This window comes from Equus quagga, chromosome 1 (genome assembly GCF_021613505.1).
Source record: "Equus quagga isolate Etosha38 chromosome 1, UCLA_HA_Equagga_1.0, whole genome shotgun sequence".
Taxonomy (NCBI): Eukaryota; Metazoa; Chordata; class Mammalia; order Perissodactyla; family Equidae; genus Equus; species Equus quagga.
In genome coordinates, this window is record NC_060267.1 from 85,021,438 (window position 1) to 85,044,948 (window position 23,511).

General features: G+C 37.3%; 1 protein-coding gene across 11 annotated transcripts in view; it reads right to left on the minus strand.

Moving 5' to 3' along the window:
- Positions 1 to 23,511, minus strand: part of STRBP (spermatid perinuclear RNA binding protein) — a 135,055-nt gene that overhangs the window by 14,171 nt on the left and 97,373 nt on the right. For 7 of the 11 annotated variants that reach the window (XR_006891808.1, XR_006891798.1, XR_006891788.1 and 4 more), the window contains exons 11-17: positions 22,053 to 22,145; positions 21,434 to 21,633; positions 15,976 to 16,134; positions 12,509 to 12,643; positions 12,167 to 12,307; positions 9,095 to 9,218; positions 4,867 to 4,911 (exon numbers count right to left, since the gene is read on the minus strand). Coding sequence is in view for 5 of the 11 variants with exons in the window: in XM_046684475.1 (XP_046540431.1) it covers positions 4,867 to 4,911; positions 9,095 to 9,218; positions 12,167 to 12,307; positions 12,509 to 12,643; positions 15,976 to 16,134; positions 21,434 to 21,633; positions 22,053 to 22,145 (897 nt within the window). In the remaining 6 variants the exon portion in view is untranslated. Of the gene's footprint in view, positions 1 to 1,607; positions 2,246 to 4,866; positions 4,912 to 9,094; positions 9,219 to 12,166; positions 12,308 to 12,508; positions 12,644 to 15,975; positions 16,135 to 21,433; positions 21,634 to 22,052; positions 22,146 to 23,511 lie in introns of those variants that run through there. The other 4 variants (XM_046684447.1, XM_046684470.1, XM_046684454.1 and 1 more) reach the window with 1 other exon arrangement.

Genomic DNA, 23,511 nt, shown 5'->3' on the forward strand with positions numbered 1-23,511 from the left:
ACTGACAGCTCAATTATTTTAAGTAAAGCAGAGAAATGTAAAAGTTTGCAGCAACTGGGCAGGTTTACAACATGGTTAGTAACTTCCAACAAACAACAAAATTAAAAAAAAAAATAAAAGACTTGGTAGAAACCATTTGAAATGACTGCCATCATGTTGGAAAACAGCACAGCTCCCTTTTTGCCATTATAGTGGGGTTGAGTTATGAAGCCGAGTCAGCTACTTCAAAAGAATTCTCTAAAGAGAAATCTCCAGAGAGATTCCAACTTGGAATGCAAATTTGATGATCAATTTCAAATAACAATACAGCTGCAGCTGCCAATTAATAGTATTCCAAAAACAAAGAGGACTATTGTAAATATTTAATTAATAAAAACTGGACACGACCAGCCATGCTTTTTCTTCTCAGTGATGGCTCTGTTTCATCCATAGGTCAGCAAAACGAATCAATGAAACATGAAGACTCCCAGCTGAAATGGGCCCTCTTGTTTATGTCTAACCACTAATGCACAGGATGAGAATGGTAAGTTCACAGCTATTTCTAGCAAGTGATGAGGTTTTATTAAAGTATCACCCACCACTAATGAAGACAAAAGTTCAAGGAGCAGAAGTAACAAACCAACCACTGTGTAATAAATATACAGCTGAGAAGTGACACTACCATTTGTTTTAAATTGCCCATTTCATTCTCATTTAGTGGTCCCAAAGAAATCTGGTACATAAATTTGCCGTATTTTGTGAAGCCCATTCACACTGATGGGCATTGTGCAGCTCCAAAAAACAGAATTTAAGAGGAAAGAGGAAAGCTAATTCATACTAAAAACGGACATTTTTAAGACACAGCGACTTGTAAATATCGACATGGGACCACACTGCTGCTTTCATGGGGGTGAGTACCTTAAGGAAACCATTCCCTTCTAGTAACATCATAGGCTTCCAAACAAGGGGGGAATGCGAGTGGACGACGTAGGTCTGCACCCTGCACAGACAGCACAATGTTACTCACGGATCATTTTCACCAGCTTAATCAGGTGTCTGAAAAATAAATGCTGACCCATGGCTGAAACCTGTCACTTTTCACAGCAGCACTCAACAAGAACTGGGACAATCGAAGAGCAAGTTTTTATGGGGACCCTGTTGCTGCTTTAGATTCTGATGTAACTGAAGAGGAAAAGAGACCCTTCAATGAATCCCCAGAAATTGCTAATCCTCTATCTGCATGAAAAAAGCCAGAAAGTGAACACAGTATCTTACAGAGTGAAGAAGGCCACAAGAACAAGAGAGGGTGATTGATTGATTAATTTATTATTTTTTAAAACTTGGAAATTCGGAAACTAAATCACATTCCTCCTTCCCCATCTCTGGGTAGTGCCGTCATTTTAATAAGCAGTGCTCGGAGAACAGAATATACTTTTCTCATGGGGATGCCCCGTACAGCAGAGTACAAAGGGCTTACAGAGTAGACTGGCTCCAGCTAACAATCGCTTTAGCTTTGTTTTAGCAGTTTGCTTACAAATGAATGGGTTTCTAGGGCTAAGTTATTATTAGTTTTCAATTCCTTGTAATTTGATACCAAAACATATAAAAAATAATAAGCTAAAACAATATTCAAACCCATATTTTATTGGCTTTAATTACACACTTCAATATTTACAAAGTTAAAGTTTAAATGAAAAGTCTCTATTGTATTAAAAAAAATAACTACAGCCCGAATTAAAGTGCCCTGGGGCAAATACATATTAATCAGCTAAGAATCAGTGACTGCATCAGGAACCAGGCAGTACTCTGTGTTACAACAAAGCAGTTTATTTGTGATCAGTGTTTGAGACTCTATACATCCTTCACAAATTTAATTTTACATAATCTGATACTCCTCTTAAAACTTAAACTTTGAACTGCTAGACTTATTTCCCTAGAACAGAAGGGCTGGTATAAGTTATTTTCCGGAAATGAGGTACCGTTTCACAGAACTAGTTTCTTTTTTTGTTTGTTTTCAAGTTTTAGAGAACTAAATTTGCATTTGTTAAAATCAAAAAGTAGGAAAGATGTTCTTTACAAATAATTTTGATCAAGTATGTGTTCAAAGAAAGCAGGATAAAAAGGCTTTTTCTCTAACATTCTGTATTGTACTGTATTATTGTTCAATAGGAATGAGCTTCTGTCATTTGCTAAAAGAATGAGTAGTGGGGAACAGGATATGTTGGGAATTTCATAACGGGTAACAGAACCATTCGCTTGGGTAAACCTACAGAGAAAAGAAACGGAGAGGACTCCAAATAAGTTTAATAATCCAATAAAAATTTCAGGTAAAAAAATATCTTACAGTAATTATCATTAACCTTTTCCAGATTAGTCAGTCAACATGTACCATTTTGGAAGAGGCCCACAAATCTCTCATAGATCTTCTAATCTGAAATTGCTCTTAAGATTTTGATAATTAATATTTTCCACTCGAAATTAAGATGGCTATGTCATAAGAAGAATGATATTCAGAAAGCTCTTTCATTTGAGTGAGCTGCTATGAATTCTAAAAATCAAAAGCAATGCTAAGATTCTAAAGTGACTCTAGATATCCATACTGCTTCTCAATTTGGCATGTCACGTATTACAGAAGAAACAGGGATTGTCCCAATTCAAAGCACAGCTTTCTGTGCAGGCCTCAGCTCCCCAGAGAGACGGAGCCAACTGGAGTTGTGATCAGGTGTTTTTCTTCTTAATGGCTACTGCCAATATTGGCATGGCAAATCTGGAAAGATTAATTACTTCCTTAATTTTGTAATTAATGAGTTCTTGTGGCCTCACAAACTTCTGCATACTCAAGCATGATTTGAAATCGGCTCCTATTTCTATTCTAATATTTAACCTATGGAGAAATCACAAAGCAGCAACAGCAGGTATTCAAGAGCACCAGATGATCAGAGGGAGATTACCCCACATGCAACAGCTTTACAAAGGCCAAAAGACATATTTACCTTACAGCCAAAATAAAGCATCGTTTTAGTAGGCTGGCATCACAGTAACATTTAAAAACCAAATCTTTTATGTGAAAAATGGGGGCATCAAATTTCACCAGCTTTGGAAGTCAGTTATATGGCACATGGAAGAGAAGAGCCTTCTGAAGTGGGGGCTCAGAGGCCGCAGGGTGAAAGTACAATGTTAGAGGAAAGGGAGGAACAAGAGAGAAAAATTAAAAAGACTGAGGAAAAACATGAATGTAGCTTAGAGCCTAGATATAAAAGTGTTTTAAAGGGAAAAATTAAGCTCTAGCAAACCTGTACTAAAGAACGTGAGACTTACTATATTTAAAAGAAAAACACAGACTTCAGAACCTGCCCTACGAGGCAGATGCTCTGACGCTCACACATTACAAGACATATTATAATGAGTCTAGTGAGTCAAAATGTATTTGGATAAACTGACCAGACCTAATTCACAGAAAGGATGAGGTGGTCAGGATATCCAGAAGTTGGCTGAATGGTAAAAAGCAAATGGCCAAATCAAAAGGAGCTAGAGAGTTTGAATTTAGAAGAAATTCTGGGTGAAAGCATATTCTTGAATGAGTCCCCAATTCCTAATCAACCCCTATCTAGAACATGGGGAATATGGGGAAGCCTTAAGCAAACCACAGTGTGTCAGAGTAGACAGTCAGGTAAAGGAGGAAGCCCCAGACCCTGAACTTTACCGTAGAGAAAATTCATCCCAAACGTTTGACCCCTGCAGCTTCTCCACATCTTTCCAAGATATAAATTGTCTATCTTAATGGGGAAAGGGACCCAACTGTTCACTTTCTACTTATTTCTACAGTTATGAAATCAGATGAAGCTTCAATTTAGCAGAGTCTTAAGGACTCATAATTTTCATCCAAACAAAAATGGAAAAGCTGATGCATGAAGAGAAAAAGCATAATGAAAGGTCTTGAGGCTCATCTAGAGGATTGATGCCACAAGTAGCAATACATTCAAGGTCTTTCTCTTCTGTGTACATGCAAGCCCAGCCTGGGGTCACACCCATACCTACACTCATGTGTGCATGCACACGCTTTCACACTCACACATGCTCCTTCACACACGTACACACATTTGCTCTCTTCTCTCAATGACAGACGTCCTGCAGATGGCTGATTCTATAATTTTCCACCTGAGTTAGGAAAAATGTCTAAGAGAGCATATCACTGACTCCAAACCTATTGCCTCCATTGCCACATAAACCTCATTCAAAAGTTATCCAAAGGGCCACTGAGGTTCATTTCTGCATTTGCTCTATTCTATTTATTTTTGGAGGGAGAGGAGACACTCCTATGATATTCTAACATGTACTACAGACTTTCTGCAGTAAGCACTTAAGTAACACTGCTGGTGATACCCCATCACCTCTCTAGGACCCATTTACTCCACCTCTAAAGCAAAATTTATGGAAAAGGATGATGGAAACAAATTCAAAGTGAGCATTTCCTTTACCTAACTCAAATCACCCACAGTTCATATAGTTTCAAACCAGAAACTTAAATGTAGCTATACAGCTGGCAGGAAGCCGAGCTAGAAACTGGGTATGGCCCTTCAGTAGCCTTTGAATGGAGTGTAAGTTGGCTGTAAGAAGAACTACTTAAAATATTTAATTTCAATATGGTCAGAAACAGGCAATTAGAACAAGCAGTCCTTCAATCAGGCAAAGCGGAGAGAAGAGCAACTCCAACCAAACCAAGAACCACAAGGTTGTGGCATTTTCAGAGGGAATTTAAGTTGGGTCACTAGAATGAACAGGTCTGAGATCCTCCAATTCATTTAAAGAAACCCTAGATACACACTGTGCTTTGGATTGCTGTGACAGAGTCGCTAAGAGGAGAAATCAGTAAGATGGTGTACATACCATAGGCAGGGGCAGCAGTGCTGTAACCATATGGTGTTCCATAGCCTAGTGCAAAGAAGAAGAAAGCAGATCAATCCAGGACAAAGGGCATTCGGCACTGGCCCCATTCACAAGTACCACCTGGCCCGGCGCCTTGGGCCCTGAGGACTTGCTCCAGATGCTGGCTGAGTGCGAACCGTTACCAGATCGCCCTAGTCTACCGATCCCTCCATGCCTGCTTAGAGTGAGCTTTTACCATGGCCTCTAAGACTCTCCTGACCCAGCAGAACATCCTCTGTCTCCGTCTCACTACACTTACCACACTGTACTATAATTATCGACTCCTTGTCTGTGTTCCCCAATAGAGTGGCAGAGACCAAGTCTTCTTCATCCTTGCATCACTTGAACCTGGCAGAACGTCTGGCATATAGTAACCATTCACTAAACACAATTAGTTGAACAAAAGAATACTTAAAACCACTCAAATTACCAATCTCTCAAAGTTGGAAAACAGAACTTTCCAAGCCTCTTTTCAGAAAGCAGTGACAGACAGGCTGAAGCCTCAACTACCACTAAATTGCACATGAATCAGGTGTGGGCTCGAGAACAAGGTCCATGTCTTGCTGCTGTCTGAATTCCTGGCCCCAGCACAGGAACTCTCAGTAAATGCTGGAGAAATTGACATTAACATCTGGTGTCTATGAAAAAAGGCTCATATTGTCAATAGAAACAAGTACAAAGAACACAAAAGTTTTTAAAACAATTAGTTCTGGGCACTAGTTTCTTATATGTCCTTAGACATATAACTTCTAAGTTGCCATTTTCTCATCTGAAGAAGGGGAAACCTTCCAAGCTACTTTATAGTATTGTAAGGGATTAGAAATACTATGTTAACAGAAGTTACAATCTTTAATCTTTCAGTAAAACAACTTCGAAAAATATAAATACTATATCACTTGGGTAAATCTCTAGGAAAAATTGGTTTCTAAAACAGAACAAGGGCACAAAATCTACGTAGGCCTTTCACACTGCACCCAGAACAAATCAAGCCTTTTTACATTACATACCCCTTTCCATAATCATTTCTGTTGCTCAGAATGATTTTTTTCTCTTTCTCTATCTGACCAACTGCACCTCATCCTTTAGATCAGGACCAGATATCAGAGACCTCTGTGAAGTCTCCCAGGCTTGCTGTTCACCCCTATGCCCACCACGTTACAGCTTGCATCATATTGCATGGTGTTTATCCAAGTGTTTGTTCCTACCCCATGTGACCCTGACCATTCACTGGGGCAGACACTAGGTCTTAGTCATCTTTAATGCCTAGTTCCAAATCTCTTGTTCAAGACAAAATACTCAAATGTATGCTGAATAAGTGAACTGCTTTTAGGGACTAATTGAAACATTCCCTGAGAAATGAAAAATTTGCACTGTTTAGTCTATAGTAAGTCATATAAAACCGGGGGTGGTACAACTTAGTCTTTAGTTTTGGTCTGAATCAGTCTGTAGTGCTCACTAAATCATATATTTCTAGAGAACACAATGCAGCTGAAATAAGAAGTAGGATTAGAAGATGCTATTAGAGGCTGAAGAGAAACCAATGCTTAAAAAATAAGGTTGTACATCAAACCTATTCTAGGAAAAGACAGCTGGTTGACTAAGGCCATGGTTTCAAGGGTTTTTACCAAAACCTTCTTACAGAGAGATGCAACTACAACCACTAAGCTGACCAGTGATCAGGCCACTGGGGTTCTAATCCTGACTTCACCTTTCACTAGCAAGGTGACTTTAAATTGTACCTGTTATTTAACCTCTCTGAGCCTCAGTCTTCTGCAGTAACTGAACTGGCAGCAGAATGTAATTACATAATATATGTAAAAATACTTACTATAGTCCCTGCTGCATAGAATATACTCCGAAAATAGCATATAACCTATTCATAATCTAAACTGACCTAATCTGAATCTTCTCTAGGCTATAAAAGAACTTCGCTTTTAAAAGCTTCAGGAGACAGGCCTTTACAGAGGTCAATACAAAGACATGAGAGAAGCTACCATAGAGCAAAAGAGCCTGGCAACAAGCAGACAGAAATAATTCTTTTCACGATTACCACCACTAGACAGTGGCTGCTTCCCACTCCAGCAGGAGGTAAATGTTCCAAGATCAAGCAAGCACAGACACAACCGGATGAAGCCCCAGTAGAACACATAATCAAAAGCAAGAAAGTTCATCTCAATAACTTGCCTGTCATTGTTTAATAAAAGCTGCTTCCTTAAATAATGCATTAAATGAGACAAAAAAAATTAAATTTCAGTAGCAATAGTGAGATGCACAAAGAATGTCTTAATTTTGGACACATAAACTGTATCAACTATAACTAACCTTTAAATGGCACAACCATCTAAGCCAGTTCCTCCGGCTAAACAGCCTGGGAGACATCCTTGAAGCCTCACTCTTTTTCAGTCTCCATATTAAAACCCATCGAAGTTGCTTCCAAAGTACTCCTTCAGTCTCCTCACTTCCTGCCACCCATCTATTTCCCTATACTCAGTGGAGACCCTCCACTGTCTCTTGCCTGGGTCATGCCCACTTCTGTCCCTATAATCTATTCTCCACACTACAGAGAGCGATCTTTACAAAGTCCCATCTTGTTTCTTCTCTCCTTAGAATCCTTCACAACTTCCCACTGCACTTAGGATTCTAAGACCAAAATCCAAACCACAGCCTCCAGGACTGAGACTGAGCACCCAGCCTTAGCTCAAATCACTCTCTATCTCTCACCCCCGCCACCCGCAATGCTCTCCACAATACAGACATCTTGGCCTTCTTTTAATTTTTCAAATGAGCCTCCTTCCCTACCACCAGCACCACAAGTTCTCTGCACATGCTATTCTTTCTGTGTGCAACACTCTTCCACCCAAGTCTTCTCTGAGTTAACTCCTAGTCATTCTTTAAAGCTCAGTTCAAGTGTTACTTCTTCAGGGACTCAACACACTAGATCAGGTTTCTCTGTTACATCTTCTCATAGCATCATGTCTTTCTCCTTCATCATAATCATCTCAGTTTATAATTGTAACTATTTGATTAATAAGTCTCACCTTTAGACCATAGTTGCATGAGAGCAAAATCCATGTCTGGTGTGTGCCAAGGCAGGCACACAATATTTGAATAAGCAAGTATATTCTTTATATAACACATTTTTGAGCTATGTCCCTACTGAGATCAACTTCTCTAAGTGTAATTCCAAAGCCACATCATCCAGAGAACTTCCCAAATAGCCTATTTTAATTCCTTCTTAGGAAATAAAAAAAACAATCGCAATGAAATTCTTAGGAGTGTTACATAAAAAATAATGACTGGATGGGACCCAATCCATATGACAATTTCATATGATCAACAACTACAAGTGGTTTACTTGTCAGCTTAAAAGTTCCATACTTTTGATACTGCAGAAGACTGGATTTTAATGAGACAGCTGTATATCTACTGCTAAGATTACATAGGATTAGAAGAGAAGGCATCTTTTCCCATCTCCCTCAAGCCATGTGGTGAAGTGGAAAGAATATAAACTTTGGAATGGCAAGCACCTACACTCACATCTTTGCTCTGCTGTTTAGTAGATGTCTCACACTAGGCTAACTGCCATATCTCCCTGAGCATTAGTTTCCTCACCTGGAAAATGGAAATAATTTCTACTTGAGGAAACACTGTGAAGATTAGAAACTAGTGAAATCACTTATATGAAAGTATCTGGTGTATAGTAAGCTCTGGATAAACAAGTTCCTCTTTTTCTCTTTTTGTACTTCACTAGCCTTTGATGGCTTCCAAAAGTTGAGTTAGGAAACGCTAACGCCACGCTTCGCTCCAATTAAGTAGCCTCTTATCAGTAGTTTTTCTCTCCTCTTATATCCAACCTGTCTTCCATGTCCCCACTGAAGATACCCTGTTCGTATGTCCAAACTCCTCAATCTGTGGAATATCTTTTAGCTTCTTCATTGCCAAACTACGTTCCCAACCAAGTACAATACTGCTTGTCTGTCACCTCCCTCCAGGAAGCCGCTAGTTTCTCAGCAGATTCCAGGAGAAAACCTATGATATTCTGTAGATTCTCTTCAATTTCTGTACATACCCATCTTATACCCGTGTTATGTTTCCAGAGACCGTGTATAACCCTGGAAAATAAAGGAGATGCTGTTCTTCGAACTGTGGCCCAGAAAAGGAGGCAGACCTCGTATGAGTTGTACTATACCTGGAGCTATGTAGCCAGGAGCAGCTGTGGCCCCAACAAAAGCTCCCCTTGTTAGAGTCCCTCTTCCTCTGCCTCGAACAGCTTGGACTGCTGCAGACACAGCTGTATTCACAACACCCTTTGCCTGTTAAAAATAATACATTTTCATTACTGAGAGAAATAAGAATTATCATCCTATCATCTCTTTAATGTATAATCTCTATGAGAAACCTGAGCCTGCAGATGAGACAATGAGTCGTCTATGACTCTGAACCTTCAATTTGTAAAATGAAAACGACACCTACCTTACAGACTTGTTCTGGAGACTATGCTGGGCACATAAAAGTGTGCAAACAACTTCTTTTCAGAAGGTTACTCAGAAAGAGTTCATTTTCCACACACAAATTTCAGTAGTTAAATTACATCTAAAGTCCTTTTAGGTCTAACTAAAGTAATTATAGACACTTGATACCTAGGTTTGAAATCCATTGAACTCTCCGCCCACAGACAAAAAATTCTGCAACAACAAACCACCTGAAATCAGCTGAAAATCTGAGTAGAGTTTAAAAAAAACAAAGGGACCAAGACCCAAAGACCAAAGATGTGGATGCCAGCTCCACCTCTGAGTAACTGAGGCCTCAGGAAGGCCACGTGATTTCTCTGAGCCTGTCTCTTCTGCTGTATGTGTGTGTGTGTATATGTATCTGTGTATCAACCATTAAATAAATTAATCCCAACTCTAAAGTCCCTTTTTGCTCTAAAATGCCATGGACTCTGGTAAAGTCACATAATTCTCTCTATGGGAGCCTCCTTACTAATTGTGAAATGAGGATAATGAGACCCACTTTGTTTTCTTTACTCCAGAGTAGAAAGAGCAACTGAGAAAATAGACTAAAAAACTCTGAAAAGTAGAACAGATAAGTCAAGGAGTAAGAGCACACAGTACTGCTAAAACATCCTTTTCCAAAACTGAAATTTTAAGGAAATCAAAAGAAATCTAGTTTTAAGTTAAATATTATACTTATTTTTTAATATAAAGATGCAACAAAAACTCAAACTAGAAACTACTAAAATTCCCTACTTTAACCAAGTTGCAGGGGAGGCGTTGCAGAGCCTCCAAGCTCACTGGATGACAGATCAACAGTATCTCAGACAGCTCAACAGTCACAGCACACATATGTATCTCACAGTGAAAAATCGTCCTCTTTCACTCCGCCTAGGTTAGCCTCTACCACTAGCGTGACAGGGCAGAAGACAGTGTCAGGGTCGAACGTATCATGCACAAGGAACAGCCACTTTTCTTTTTGGCTGAAAAACTCCAACCTACACATCCAAACTAGACTGCTTCTTGGCTGTCAAGCACATTGAACACATGAGTTTTATAGCTTCTAGTACAGAAAATTTCTAAAAATGAGTAAACTTCATGCAGATATCTTTTTTTTTTTTTTTAACACAGCTTAGTCAGAAGTAGTCAGGAAGCAACAATCTGGTGGCAACAGAGTGACTCCACACAAATCGAGCTCCTATCTACTAGAACCAAACTTAACTACCTAATAAGTATCTGTACATACGCTTTGTAAACACTAAAATTAACTGACCAAATACAAGATGTAACCCATGGGAAAAACACAGCAAAAAACCAAAGTAACAATTATCTACTAATTTAGAACATATTCTACAAGATTTTAGGAAAAGAAAATCCACTTATTCTGTCTCTACATGTCTTCCCTTGCAATTTAAACACTTTTTATTTTCATTTTGTCTCAGTAAAAGTTAGTTTTCCTTGTTTATATTTTGAATCCTAAAATTTAAACAATGTTTATTATAGTAAATTCAAGAAGTTTGAATACAAAACAAATTTCTAAGATGGATGTAATATGCAATAGAAGAATGCCCACGGTCTTTGGAAAGAGAAGAACCTGATTTTAAAAGGAACCTCCACCATCAATTAGCTATATCACTACATGCAGTATCATAATTTCTTCGTGCCTCATTTCCTCATCTATAAAATGAGATGAGGGGCTGGCCCCATGGCTGAGTGGTTAAGTTCGCATGCTCTGCTGCAGTGGCCCAGGGTTTCACCGGTTCAGATCCTGGGTTCGAACATGGCACTGCTCATCAGGCCATGTTGAGGTGGCATCCCACATGCCACAACTAGAAGGACCCACAACTAAAATATACAACTATGTACCAGGAGGCTTTGGGGAGAAAAAGGAAAAATAAAAAATCTAAAATGAGATCAGTTCCACCCTCCTATAATGGACTTAGCATATGTAAAAGAAATTCAACTGTTTTAACACAGAATCTTAAATAACTAAGATTCCTGATATTACAAACAAATCAATTAAAAATGTTTAGACTATGATATAATATAGTCAGACATTATATTACATCACTACTCTCTATGAGGGAAAGACTGTGTCTTATGTTTATTTATGCATCTCTTTTTCCTTACAAATCATGCACATACTATATGTCTAGAAAATATTTTTGAACACCTAAATGAATGGAAGGAAAAATCTCTTAGCAAAAGCATGTAATTAGGAGGCCATCGTTTTTAAATACTTTGCTACAGTCCCGGGCCTTCAGCAGCACTGACCTTCCCCATGTCAACAACGAAGAGGCACAATACCCCGTCAAGTTCTACTGTGCCACCTCCCAAAGCAAAACCCACAATAAACAATGCAAAAGCTCCAAACTGGAAAGGAAATGGAACAGCATCTGCAGACTCTGAGGACAGTAAGCCCCAAGTACTCTCAGCATTTGTTTAGTTTAGGGAAGCTGCTAACATCTCATTGAAGTCCAAATTCCTCAACACCTACCTCATCAAGAGTGGACTAAAGCCCCCAAATAATGCTAACAGTCTCTTTTTAATATATAATTTGCCCAGAAAGACCACAGAACAGAGAACCACTGATCACATTTATATTATTTATGATTTAACCCAAAGAAAAGGTTGCCAAATCCAAGAAAAAGAAATAATTTCAGAAAAAAGCTAACATGGCTGGAAAGGAAATTTAAAGACAGGAAAGGAAATTTAATTCTGGTAATATTTTTCAAAGGTATTACAAAGGTTTAATGCTTAACTCATACCTGAGGGATAATCTTCTTTTTCTTATTATTTGCTGCATTGGGTCCAGAAAACAGCTTCTCCAGGGCAGCTAAAGCTGCACTTGCCTTTGCCACTTTCTTATTTGGACCTGCACCTCTGAACTTCTGTCCATCTACTTCTACCTAAAATCAAGAACAACACTGCAATTATCCCATGCAGTTCCTCTAGGTGGTTTTAACTTAAAGGTGTCATAACACAGAAAACACCAAAAGTCAAATAGTGCCCCAAGAACTGACACAGTCTACAACTGTTTTACGTGCAAGCTCAGGATATCCTATGTCTTTAAGGGGAAAACTAAGGCTGGCTTGTATCTAGATACATACCTCCATTACAAAGCGCTTGTCATGGCTTCCACCAGTCTCCGAGATGAGTTCATACTTAAGACCTCTTCTTTTTTCATTGAGCTCCATTACAGGATTTTTGCCACTTGCCGTGAGGATAGGGCCCTGAGTTCTTACCTAAAAGGAGATTCAATCAAGTGAGATTTTAGAGTATTAAATTTCTTATTAGTACAATTATACTGTGTCTCTGTTGAAGAAGTGGCTCAAAAATTGTACTTTAAAGCATTTAGGGGCAAGGATGCATGACTGCCTCTATATACAAATGACAATATATCTTTAAAGGTATAGAAAGTCTGCAAGCAGTAAACATTGCAGTCAGTCATATGGCCAGCCTACCTCTGAAGCAGGGCTGCCGCAAGAGAGCTGTATTCAAGAACAATGCAGCCTTGCCACTACATTGCACTCTTGGGTGTGATTTGTGGTGTTCATGATCTAAGAATAATACTCTAAATGACGAAGAAAGTGGACAGAACAGCTGAAATTCACGATACCAAAGCATTCACTGTTTTTCATCTTCGGGGTTAGGGAGAAATAACTCTCAATTTGAGAGAAGGGAAGAAAATGTTCCTATACACCTCTCAGTCTCTCTACAGAGATCTAAGGGCACTTAAGGTAAAAACAGTGGGCTAGAGAGCATGGATTCTGAAATTTAAAAATAACAATAAAAGCAGTCATTCCCTGCCCTCAAGGAGCTAGAGTGTAGTCAGGGATGAGAGACACAGTCACTGTAGAACAATGTATATTATAGAACAGATGTATGTTATGGAATCACAGCAGGAGGAACCATTTTCTAGGGCAATCAGGATAGTTTTCCTGAAAGTGACATGTGAACCTGACCTTAAAAGGCAAGTAGCAAACCATTATAAGGAGGAAACAAAGAAGAAGAGCATTCTGGACAGAAGAAACAGTGATGCAAAAACCCAAGAGAAGGAAAGAACATTGGTTTGGGAAATGGTAAGAAGTTCAGTTTGCCTGTTTAATGGAGTGAGGAGAGAAAGGTAGGACCTGATTAGAAACACCCTTTATGGAGCCAAGTCATAAAGGACTTTGTATGCCGTGAAAATGAACTCTGACTTTATCATGGATGATGGGGAGCCACTGTAAGACATTAATTTAGAAAAGTTCATGATTAGATTTGGGCTGTAGAAAAATCATTTTAGGAGTGGTAAAAAGAACTGCCTTAAGGAAGGATAAGACCAGAGGTAAGGAAGAGAAGCAATCCACATAAGAGTGTGAAGGCTCAAACAAAGAGAGGCTAGCACCAAAAATGAAACAAACCACAAAACACTACAACAATGATTTTGAGAAAAGACCCAAAGATTGAGGACTTTTTGAGGTTAGAGATCATGTCTATAATTCCTCCACAGTAATTGTTCAAGAAATGAATGCCCAAAAGAATTATTATGTGTATAAACCTAATGGACAGCAAGATTAAGTACTCTATGCTGATTTGATAAGTGGTTGATGCTGTAGAAGTGAAACACTGGGCAATTTTTAAAGACAAGTTTAATAAACATTCCTGGATGTTTGTAATAAACATCACTTCTTGAAGAGTTTTGTTTGTTTGTTTGTGAGGAAGACTGTCACTCAGCTAACATCTTTGCGAATCATCCTCTATTTTATGTGGGATGCCACCACAGCATGGCTTGACAAGTGGTGCTAAGTCCATGCCCAGGATCCCCCAAACCTGCGAATCCAGGGCCACCAGAGCAGAGCGCACAAACTTAACCACTACGCCACCAGGCCGGCCCCTCTTACAGAGTTTTATAATCTGCATTTTTAAAATTTCAAGGCAAATTCCTAGTCTCTATCTTTGAAAGGTAATGAGTAATTTTTGAAACTAGGTCTATGGTAATCACTCTCTGCTTTCCGAATCTGAAATCTTTTATAAAAATGAGTCAAGATATAAAAATATTTGCATTTCTAATAAGTTACTACTACTTTAAATAAAGAATAAGGGCTTTCTGCCCCCCATTACTAAATTATACAGAAACAAACCACAGACCTACTCACTACCAAAACCTCCATATACTCATGTGGCTGCTATGAGCCCAGCCCACACTGCTCTCTCTCTTTCATAATTCCCTTTGAACTTGACAGTCAGAGCCTCATAATTAATGAGCTCTTTCTTCTCATGGTATTTATAACACTGCCAGCAGAACATCTTGCCCCACCTGTGACTATCACTTGTGAATAACTGGTCTTCTCAAAAGCCAAGTGCCATGTCTTCTACCCTCCACAATATCACAAGAGTCAGGCATGGCTTCCATAGGCCTCAGTCCCCATCAGCCCCTCTACACTGGCCCACCTGGCACTTCTTAAACATATTACTTTCACAACTCCAGGTCATTATACCTCCTATTCCCAGAATGCCTTCTTTCCACCTCTTCCCCACATAGCAAAATCCTACTCATCATCTAAAACCTAGCTCACATTTTATTCCCTTTGATTTTACATCTGTGTAAGTTTCACAATCTCTTCCTTCCTGGAGCTTTTACATTATTGTATTCATTTTGTAATCATGGTGCTTATCAGATTACATTATAATTAGTTATAAACATGTCTTTTGTCCTTCTGGGTGAGGGCATCTTGAGGCTCTGGACACAATTTCTGCAGCATTTGGCAGTAAGCAGGTAAAAAAAGGGGTTTAGAGACTGAAAAAAATTACAGTCCACTAAGTCCTCCATAAATACTAATTCTTAAAAATGACAAAATTAGAAAAAAATGTTAATGTAAGCTGTTGCAGTTACTTTAAAGCCAATTTTCCTTATGTAGACTGCAATAAACAAGGGCCCCACGAATTCCCAAATAGGCTGTGTATACTTGGTCCTTTGATTTTGTCCCATTCTATTGTCTGCGGCAATAAGCTCATAGGTCAGGACTTACTCATTGTCTGAAGAACATAACAGGTCAGGCTATTCCTTCATCAGGGCTGGACCAACTCAATGACGACCCACTGCCCCCCAACAGCTTAGCCCAAACTTCAAATAATCCTTAATTTCCTCCACTAGATCTTTTGGTTTTTCGCTCTTCAGTTATTGCTAACACTCGTGATACATTATAATTGTGAAATGTTCAAAGCAACTTCCATGGCCAGCAAAAGGGAAATGCTAGTTAAATTAGGGTACATTCATATGGTTATGCAGTATATAGTTACGTTTACAGACATTTTTAGAGTTAAGTGAAAGAAAGATGATGTAAAACTGCATGAAAATATGATTGCCTTAAGAAACAAGATGTAAAACTTCATGAAAATACAATTGCCTTCAAAAAAAATACTTGTTGAAAAAAGACTGGATGGAAATAAACCAAAATAGTAATAATGCCTGCCTCTGGAATATACACGTTTGTATATGCTTTTGATTTTATTTATACTTTTCCATCTCTCTCAAATTTTCTACAATGAACATACATTACTTTATTCTAAGGAAAAAAATATATAAGTATACCTCTAAGGTACTGGAGGTTTCGGTTGTAGAATTTCCAGTATTATTGCTTGAGTTTGAAGACACTGTTTCATTTTTGCCTTCATTATCTGATTTTTCATCAGAACTCATACATTCAATATCTGCATCAAAGCCCGTTGGATATCCCATTGCCTGCAATACCTGCACAAACGATATTAAGATTCAGTTTTACTCAAACACCAGAGACCACAGAGAACAGACAAAATATTGAGAACAACAGTTTCAAATCCACAATATTGGAATCCATGAAACAGCTTGCAGGAAGAGCAAGATACTGCTAAATCTACAAATCATTGGTGAAACAAGCTTTACCTACCAGGGTATCACAATGGAAAATGGAAAGAACCTTCTCAGAGTAATTAGGTTTAAATAAAGGATGACAGAAATGCAAATGCAAACCTGACATTGCTCCTGGTTCATTTAATTTGGAGGTGAGAGGTGGAGAAAATAAACAGCATAGCCAAGTTCAACCAATGAGGTGAGAAGAGAAATGAAACAGCACACTGAAAAAAGTACACTGGACTAGGAAGGAAAAGACCTGGCGTCTCATTCTAGATTTCTCCTTTGGTCCTCAATTTTCCCTGCAAAACAGGAAGACTTATTAGTTGACCTCTAAATTTTATGACTCACTCCATTAGGGGAAATTAGCACAGAAAGGGAATCAAGAAGTTTTCTTTACCTTGGAACCAATTTGTCTGTTAACTATAAAATAACATCTGAAGGTTTCTACTATTGACCTCTTTGCTTTCAACTTAAACTATAATTGAGACCTGAAAGAAAAGATTCAGTCTCTAGCTTGCTTCTCTATACTAAATGAACCAGGAACAATTTTAGGTTTGTATTTCCATCCCTGCCTCTAGAGGCCTGGTCACTTTACAGCATCCTCCAATGTTCATTCCTTCTCACATTTCTATTCAACGCCTGGCATTTCTCACCTTTTTTAAAGTAAAGTTTTCAAAACAGCTGTGTGTGTGTGTGTGTGTGTGTGTGTGTGTGTGCACGCGCGTGCACACACACTCAAGCTTGCCTTTTAATACCTCCTTCCAGGTTATACTGATCTTTACATGTGATTATGTTCACTAGCAGGTTTTTTTGCAATTTATTTTTTTTATTCTGGTCATAATTAGTTTGTAACATTGTGAAATTTCAGTTGTACATTATTATCTGTCAGATACAATATAACTGTGCCCCTTCACCCCTTGTGTCCACCCCCCACCTCCCTTCCCTCTGGTAACCACTAAACTGTTCTCTTTGTAAATCTGTTTATCTTCCACAAACAAGTGAAATCATATGGTATCTGTCTTTCTCTGTCTGGCTTATTTCACTTAACATAATATCCTCAAGATCTATCCATGTGGTTGTGAATAGGACAATTTTGTCTTTTTTTATGGCTAAGTAGTATCCCATTGTATATATATACTACATCTTCTTTATCCAATCATTGGTCAATGGGCACTTGGGTTGCATCCACATCTTGGCTATTGTGTTCATTAGCATTTTTACAAGCCTCTTTCAAACAGGTTGATATTGCAGTGTCAGTTACCAATTTAAAGGTTTATATCAGAAGATACAGAGATAGGTTTCTAAAGATCCTTGTCTTCATTTTGGCTTTTGACTAATGTTTTAAGTTGCTGGAGGGTAAAAGTGACATCATATTTCTTTACAATCCTAACTATAACTGTTATGGTAGCCACATGAATGAGAAGCCAGGCGGCCCCGCCTTTACAAACAAGGGCATCTTGTATAAAGGATTTTGTCAATACAAATAACAGTATTACTCTAAACAAAAAAATGAGCATAAGTAGAACTCTGTACCAAGAGAACGTGAAATCAATTCATCCAATTCATATGGAGAATTTGGCATTCTGTTAAACATTTCAAATCATAAATAAATTGCCTGTATTCACTGGGAATAAAACCAAGAACACTTTTTAACATCTTAAGTTCTAAAAGTACTCGGGTAGTAATTAACACTATGTACACTGACACAATTTGGTTATATCCTGGTCAGTATTTTATAAAGAAAACATCTTCTCCACTGTCTGAGTCCTGCAAATATGCTCTCCCTGAGAAATCTCATCTTTGAGAGAATAGTTATCAGTCTGGAATTAACACTGGCTAACACAAGATGCAAGTCAAAAGCCAAGAATCACAAATAAATTTGATTTGTTTATTCCAATAAAAACTAACAACTTAACACAGTTAAAATAGTCTAACGTGAATTACTTAACACCACTTCTCTCTGCCCTTTTCTCACATAGAGGATTCATTTATTTACTTGTTATTGTAGCAACACATTTCAATACATTTATAAAGTTTATATAACTGATGGATAACCGCAAGGTGTACAGTGTACTTGCAATACAGTGTAACTAACCAAAAAATTTCAAATTAACTCATTTTCCTATGAACACATATTCTAAGACTATTAACTAGCATATGCTACAGAAGTTTAAAAAAAAAAAAAGTAAGGAGTTCTCACACATCTGGAACCAAAGTTTGTTTGGAATCATTATTAAGGCCAAAAACCTGGTATACCAAAGAAAAGTGAGTTTCAAGTATCTGGCAAATAAATCAAACCTAATAAACACATCAACTAAGCTGAAAAAAATCACAGGATGATTCCTGGAAACAAGGTGACTGGGAAATCCACTATAACCAGGCTTTTTTCCTCCTGAAAGCGGGTGGAGGCTGAGAAAGATGATACCCTCAAAGACTAGCGAAAAGAAAATAGTCTACCCCATGGCTCTCCACTCAGAAGAAAGTCACATTCATGACTTCTTATGATAGAGATCTGATGGCTCCAAGAACCTGTCCAAAGAGCCTTCACTTCTTGTCCCCTTCTAGCTGATCTTTTCCCCACAGTGACTTAAGATTCTTTTCATGGACTATGTCTGATTATGTCTCTTAAAGGTGTCCTCTTTGAGGGACTCTAAGGAAAAAGGATTGGAAGAGGAAAGGGAAGATTGGCCACTAATCTCTACTACGTTAGGGTGCCTGCTGCTGGGCAGCCAGGCTCCTGCGGCAGGAAGTGATTTTTTTCTTATTTTGTTTTGATTTCATTCTCTGGTGTGATTTGTCTTAACAGGTCAAGACCCCTACCAAGCTACTGAGTAAGGAAAGCAAGGATTCTTATCCAGTGGGATCTACTTTCATAAACACATGTTGGATATAAAACTCTCTCTCAAACTCATGCAGAATCTGTAATATGCAGTATAAACTTTATGGATGGAAATTTGGCAATATATGCCTGACATATAATAGGAACCCCAATACATATTAAATGAATTAATGGATCATTCAAATGTACTTTCTTCTTGACTTAGTGATTCCATCTCTAGAACATATCTTAAGGGATAATCAGACTAGCTCAAAAAGATGTAAAGCAATAAACTGGAAGCATCTAAATCTAAAAGGATTAGGTACATTATGGTGGATTGAGAATAATGAAATATTAGGCCATCACTAAAAATGAAAGAAATCTTTGTGATAAGCATTAAAAAATTCATAATATATTTTTAGATGAACAAAGAAAACATGACCCTATTTTAAGTACACATTTTGTATACACATTACACAGGTTCCATCATTCCTTATCTGAAAACCTCGGGGCCAAACTGTTTGAAGAACTCATAATTTTTCAGTTTAGAAAGCTAATACAATATGTTTATCATATATTTTCCAAATTCTTAGTGGGTTCTGAGGTGCTACCTCATTTTGTACAAAGAAAGAATTAAAATATTCACACTAAATGGAATTATAAAGACTAAAAATAGGCCCACATCAACTCAGGTCAGGTTTTCCCATCAAGTGAGTTTATATCAAACCAAGTGAAATATTTTTCATTTTCAGCACTTTTTGGATTTTGGAACTGCAGGTTGGGGGAGAGGAAAAAGGCTTGAAAAAATACATATCAAAATGTTAACAGTTATTATGAGAACAAACAGCTTCTAAATCTTGTCATATTGCAAAATTTACCACTCTACTAACTTCCTCAAGCTGTACTGAACTGCAACTCACCATGAGGCCACTAGCTTCTACTAAAGATCATTGTAAGAAACAACCCTTAAACTGTGTCACTGCATCCTGGATGCCTTTACAGGATATCATTGCTACTCCTTTTCATGAAGACCTGCCAAGGAGAATGCCCACCTGATCTTATACCACAACAACTGTGACTCTCATCATCACCTGTCTGTTCTTACAACAGACAGTGAATTAATATTTCACAAGTTTTTTGTGTCACATGCTAGAGAACTTAGATCTACGTTTGTGGCTCATTCTCGGCATACATTACAGCTAAGTTACTAAACTGTATTTTTAGCCTTACTTCTGAATTCCCTTCTTCCCTCATTCTTGGTTTTCTTTTTCTGCCTCATTTTAAACTCAAACTACTACATCATACTTGAAGTACCTCTTTTGTAAACAAGAGAGTATACAGATAAAATTTTATATTTTTAGAGCTTAGTTATTATTTTCTGCATTGTTCTTATTACTATCTAATTTATTCATTTGTCTATTTGTTGTCTGTCGCCCCATCCTATCTACACTAAAATGCAAGCTCCAGGAGGACAAGGACTTTGTTGTGTTCACTGCTGTATCCTTAGTATTTAGGATAATGTTTGCATCTTCATTAATAATACTTCCAAGATGGAATGATCATGAAAACAGACCAATTATATATTTTGCCATACTGTTAAATAACAGAACTTTTCTTAGTGAAAATTGATCTCATACTACATGATCTTCAACATTTTCACATTTGTCTGCAAGAAGTCAAATGTACTCATAAAAAGATTCCCGTATTTAGGAATTTTCTACAAACCTACATGCATTTGGTTGGTTCAACTCTGGACCTTATTCCCTATGGAAATATTCTGAAATACAGAAAAGGCAACATGCACAAAGATAATGATCATGTATGTGACAGAAAAAAAAATCTGCAAACAGCAAAATATCCAATGATAGGGAAATGTTAAACAAATAATAGTACACCCATATCATGTTAATCATACAGCCATTAAAAATTATTTACAAAGATTTTAATAACATGGAAAAACACTGACGACACGTTAAATGAAGAAAATCAGAGGTAAAATTACATATACTCTGTGAGCCCAATGCAAAAAAAATGAAAGAAACAAAAAAGATTGAAAGTAAATAAGCCAACATACTACATATAACTATTAATGATCTACCTCAGAGATATGTAACTGACCTATTTTTTATTTCTTTACTTTTTCTGTGTTCCCCAAATTCTGTATAATCAACACATATTATTTTACAACCAAAAAAGAAGAATCCTGTGATCCAGGGGTGACAAAAGTCTCTATGTTGTCATGAAAATCTTGAAAAATTATGTTAATTTACTATAGGAAAATAAGCACCTTATTTACAATATAAAACAACAAAGCACTGGTAAGTAAACTAAATACCATACCTTCACTGCTACGTGAAGTTTTGCTGTTTTCTTGGATGGTCCTGAGGCTTCATATGTTGTACCATCCACATCTACAGACATTGTGAAGACTGGGGCATGGACAGGGCCAGACTGAGATAAGAGCTTATACTGAAGCCCAGGCCTGATCTGATTCAGCCTCATTAGCGCATTCATAAGGTCTATTGCTTTACTATCCAGAACTGTTAAAGAAAGAGGAATGAGATCAGAAATTAAACCATTTTGCTTTAATTTAAGCATTTGTAAGTTCCTAGTGATCACTATAAATTTACCTTGTTTCAAAACGCATATACAAATTAACTTCACAAGTAATTCTAAAATTACTTATGATGCTAACATCATTGTAAAAATAATATGCATTACTATATCTATACATTAATTTTAGTTTGTCAATGTTAACATATCTTAAGCAATGAAGCTTGGAAACAAAAGCACGCTATTCAATCATCAGTTTCTCAGTTAAGATCTATTCTTAAAACTCTAATTCAAATCAAATTGATTCTTCAATTTTAATTTTTATATTCCTGCCTGAAACTACAAGGTCCTTTAAAGTCCTCAGCCCTTTCTAGTTTACATCTATAAGAATAAAGATTTTACACACTTTTCCTTAAGTTTCGCTTCATCTTTTTATTGGGATCTTTATCATCCCCTAATCCATCTTCAAATGGCCTCTTCAGAGCTGAAGACCCAGCACCTAAAAAAATCACGAGAGATTCATTATCAGTTAAAACAATGATTCTACTTAGTCTATCAAATGTATCTAATATGTTGAGGAAGGAAAATTCCTAGGAACCACAAGCACCATAGGACTCTTTCACTGACGACTTAAATTTCCATATTTATAATCTTACAATAGCAAAAATTTACAAAGTGAATCTTTACAAAGCAATTTAATATTATCCCTTTTTATAAATATTTATTTTCCCATTTATTCATACAGACACATACAAATATCTATGCATATATTCACATTTGTATATGCACAAACAGAACATGTCTGGAAAGATATATATCAAAATATTAAAGGTAGTTATCTCTGGTAGTAGGATTTATTTTTACTTCTGTCTTTCAAATATTTCCATAATTTAACATTTATTACTGGTATAAATTTTTAAAGTCCTTATGCTTTTGGAAATCTGATTATTTCTCACACTACAAAATATTCTTCTGTCTCTTATTCGAGTCCCATTCAGGATTTTATTTACAGTTCATCTTCTCCATGAAGTTTTCTTCAGCATTTTCTCTCATCTCCATTTTCTAGAAGTGTTTCTATGGTATCAGAATTACAAAGTGTCACATGTGGTCTTGTGTCATTGCCTACTTCATATACAGAAATCTTGTATTTCCTTAGTGCTGTATGAAGTTCAAAGATATTTTCTCCCTGTCTTATATCTTATAAACTATCTAAAACAAGACTTAGAAATAACATAATGAGTATGGAACGAAAATTAACTGAATTGGTATTATTCTTGGATAAATCAGCTCGTTAATAACACAGTCAGGCATAAGGCAGGAATTTCGCTGTCCAAATTAAAAACAATCCTAGAAAAACTCATCAACCTTTCCAAGTACTTTAAAGAACTCTCTGTGTCTTCAACTTAAAGAAGTTGGTTGTTAGGTTTTTCCTAAAGGAAAGTCATACTCAAGAGACTCATGCCACAAGGTTTCCAGATAGTTCTAGTGAAACCTTGTAATAATATTGAGATTAACTACATATTCTCTGATAATCAAGATTTACTGTCCCTTAGGGTAAACATTGACTTCAGCATTTGCTTGAGTCAATACTTACCATTCAGGTCAATCAATCTTGATGCTCTCTTCACAAGGCAATATCTGCTTCTATCTGCTTAGTATTGCTTAGAGTTATATTTGCATTACATAAAACTGTGAGTGTGCCAGTCTCCCAGAATGCAGTCTTTAAGAGACAAAAGTTAAAAAGGAACGATGTCTGTTCAATCACTCTCCCACTCATTAAGTTACATTAAAATCTGCTCCCTGATTGCCTGGAAATCACCAGTGGGCTTAAACGCACAAATCTATTCTCTAAATCCTCCAGCTAC